Raw genomic sequence first — 2,134 nt, 5'->3', positions numbered from 1 at the left:
TTTTTGAGACGGAGTCTCGCTCTGTCGCCCGGGCTGGAGTGCAGTGGCCGGATCTCAGCTCACTGCAAGCTCCGCCTCCCGGGTTTACGCCATTCTCCTGCCTCCGGCTCCCGAGTAGCTGGGACTACAGGCGCCTGCCACCTCGCCCGTCTAGTTTTTTTTGTATTTTTTAGTAGAGACGGGGTTTCACGGTGTTAGCCAGGATGGTCTCGATCTCCTGACCTTGTGATCCACCCGTCTCGGCCTTCCAAAGTGCTGGGATCACAGGCTTGAGCCACCGCGCCCAGCCCCTTTTTTTGTTTTTTAAGAGTGCAGTCACGAACCTGGTATGAATTCTAAATATGTGAGTACAGGTCTTTGTTCCTATGTTAGAAGGGCACAGACCATTCCTTACTGTATATCTCATGGTTTCTTCATTTGTTTGCATAGATCAGCTGTTAGTATTGCTTTGGACTCTATCATTTTAACAAACTACCACAATTTGTTTATGCAAAAGACAGACATATAGATTGTTTCTGGTTTGAGGGCTAACAGAAACAGAGCCAGGGACCCCAAGGCAGTATGTACAGTACCTACCTGCTGAGATGCCACACTCCTGCTGCCAGGCTGGAATCTCTCAGCTCTGGACCCCAGTTCTTTGCTAGTAACTCTTTTCTCTATGAACATTTTGGTACAGAGACTATGGGCATTCACTTCTCTTGGGCAATAAAGCTATGAGTAGAATTGCTGGGTCATACCATCGATACACGCTTAATTATTAGAGACTGACAGCTTTCCAAAGTGGCTGTAACATTTTATATTCCCACCAGCACTATTGAGGGTTTCAGACACTTCACATTCTTATCAACACTGACGTCTAAATTTTAGTCATTTTTGGTGGATGTGTAGGACCTCATGGTTTTAATTTTTATTTTCCTGGCAAGTAATGATATTGAGCCCCTTTAAAAATGTTCATTGCTCATTTGGGTATCTTTTGTGCAACACCAAGTCTTTTACCCATTTTTAAATTGTTATATATTATTGATACATATGGTTATATATTATGAATAACAGACCTTTGTCAGATAGTTTCTCAGTCCTTACAGAATCTTTAACTAGTTAATGCTCAATAACTACCCACTGAATAAGTGAGGATCATTCACTGCAATGGGACCAAAAACTAGGATCTAGGATTATCATTCAGACAACAACCTCAGGAATTTAGAAAAAGGTCTTTTAAGAGATGTACTTATATAAAGCGAAATGTACTTCTCATATCAAAGATAAAAGTCAATCATAAAATAATACACTTTCAGGGTTCAAAGACTAAGTTACTTCAGCTGTCTATCTAAACCAAGTGAAAACAGGCTTGTGAAACCAACGCTTATACACACACACACAAATTAAGCTTAAATAACATTTTTCTATTCCCCTCATCTGGCGTGTAGCCAGACGCTTGGAGAGGTTGGGGAGAACCTGCTCTGGCGAGGGCGCAGTACGCGGCGCCAGTTGCCCGACCATTCCCAAGACCTTGAAGGGACACTGGGTCAGATCCAGGGTTCACTTCCTTCCACGCCCCGCTACCGCCTGCGTTCCGATTGGCTGATCGGGGGCACCACAGCCAATCCTAGACGGTGATTGGCCAGGCTACCGCCAGGGCCGCCTCACCCACAGACGCCTAAGACTAACAAGGTCCTGGCGGAGGGGCCGGGCACTCCAGCAGCAGGTACAGGACCTACCTGCGAAGATGCTGCACGCTTGCCGCCAGGCTCGAACCCTCGGCGCCGGACCCACCTCACTGCCCAGCCCTAGAGGCTCAAAGTCCCATCCTGACACACACACGCGGGCGCCGCCGCTGGCCCTCCGCAGAGGCGCGGTCACCGCGCAGATTCTGCCCACCGCCTTTCCTCCCCGACGCCGTCGCTATAGTCAGCACCGTCCTACCGGCCAAGGTGCGGAAACGCGACAAATTGCTTTACCTGAACGACCCTACTGGCAGACGCCATCTTGCTGCCCATCATGACCCCCAGAAGGGGCAGTTTCCGGGGCGCGAGCGAGCCGCAGCGATCACCGGAGTCCCGAGCGGCTGGGGGCGGTGCTTCTCGGGACGTCGCGGAGGCGGAGACCGGACTGGGCCCTCCTCCGCCGTGGGGCT

The 2,134-nt window shown here is 49.7% G+C and overlaps 1 protein-coding gene across 1 annotated transcript in view; it reads right to left on the bottom strand.

Moving 5' to 3' along the window:
- KGD4 (alpha-ketoglutarate dehydrogenase subunit 4) overlaps positions 1–2,134 on the bottom strand; it is a 19,663-nt gene that overhangs the window by 10,528 nt on the left and 7,001 nt on the right. The window contains exon 2 of the mRNA XM_017890563.1: positions 1,959–2,132. Coding sequence (XP_017746052.1) covers positions 1,959–2,132 — 174 coding nt within the window. The remainder of the gene's footprint in view (positions 1–1,958; positions 2,133–2,134) is intronic.

The sequence above is a fragment of the Rhinopithecus bieti genome, unplaced genomic scaffold, assembly GCF_001698545.2.
Source record: "Rhinopithecus bieti isolate Rb0 unplaced genomic scaffold, ASM169854v2 scaffold_18354, whole genome shotgun sequence".
Classification (NCBI taxonomy): domain Eukaryota; kingdom Metazoa; phylum Chordata; class Mammalia; order Primates; family Cercopithecidae; genus Rhinopithecus; species Rhinopithecus bieti.
The sequence above is the reverse complement of the archived record's forward strand: the minus strand, read 5'-3'. Positions and strand labels throughout refer to the sequence as shown.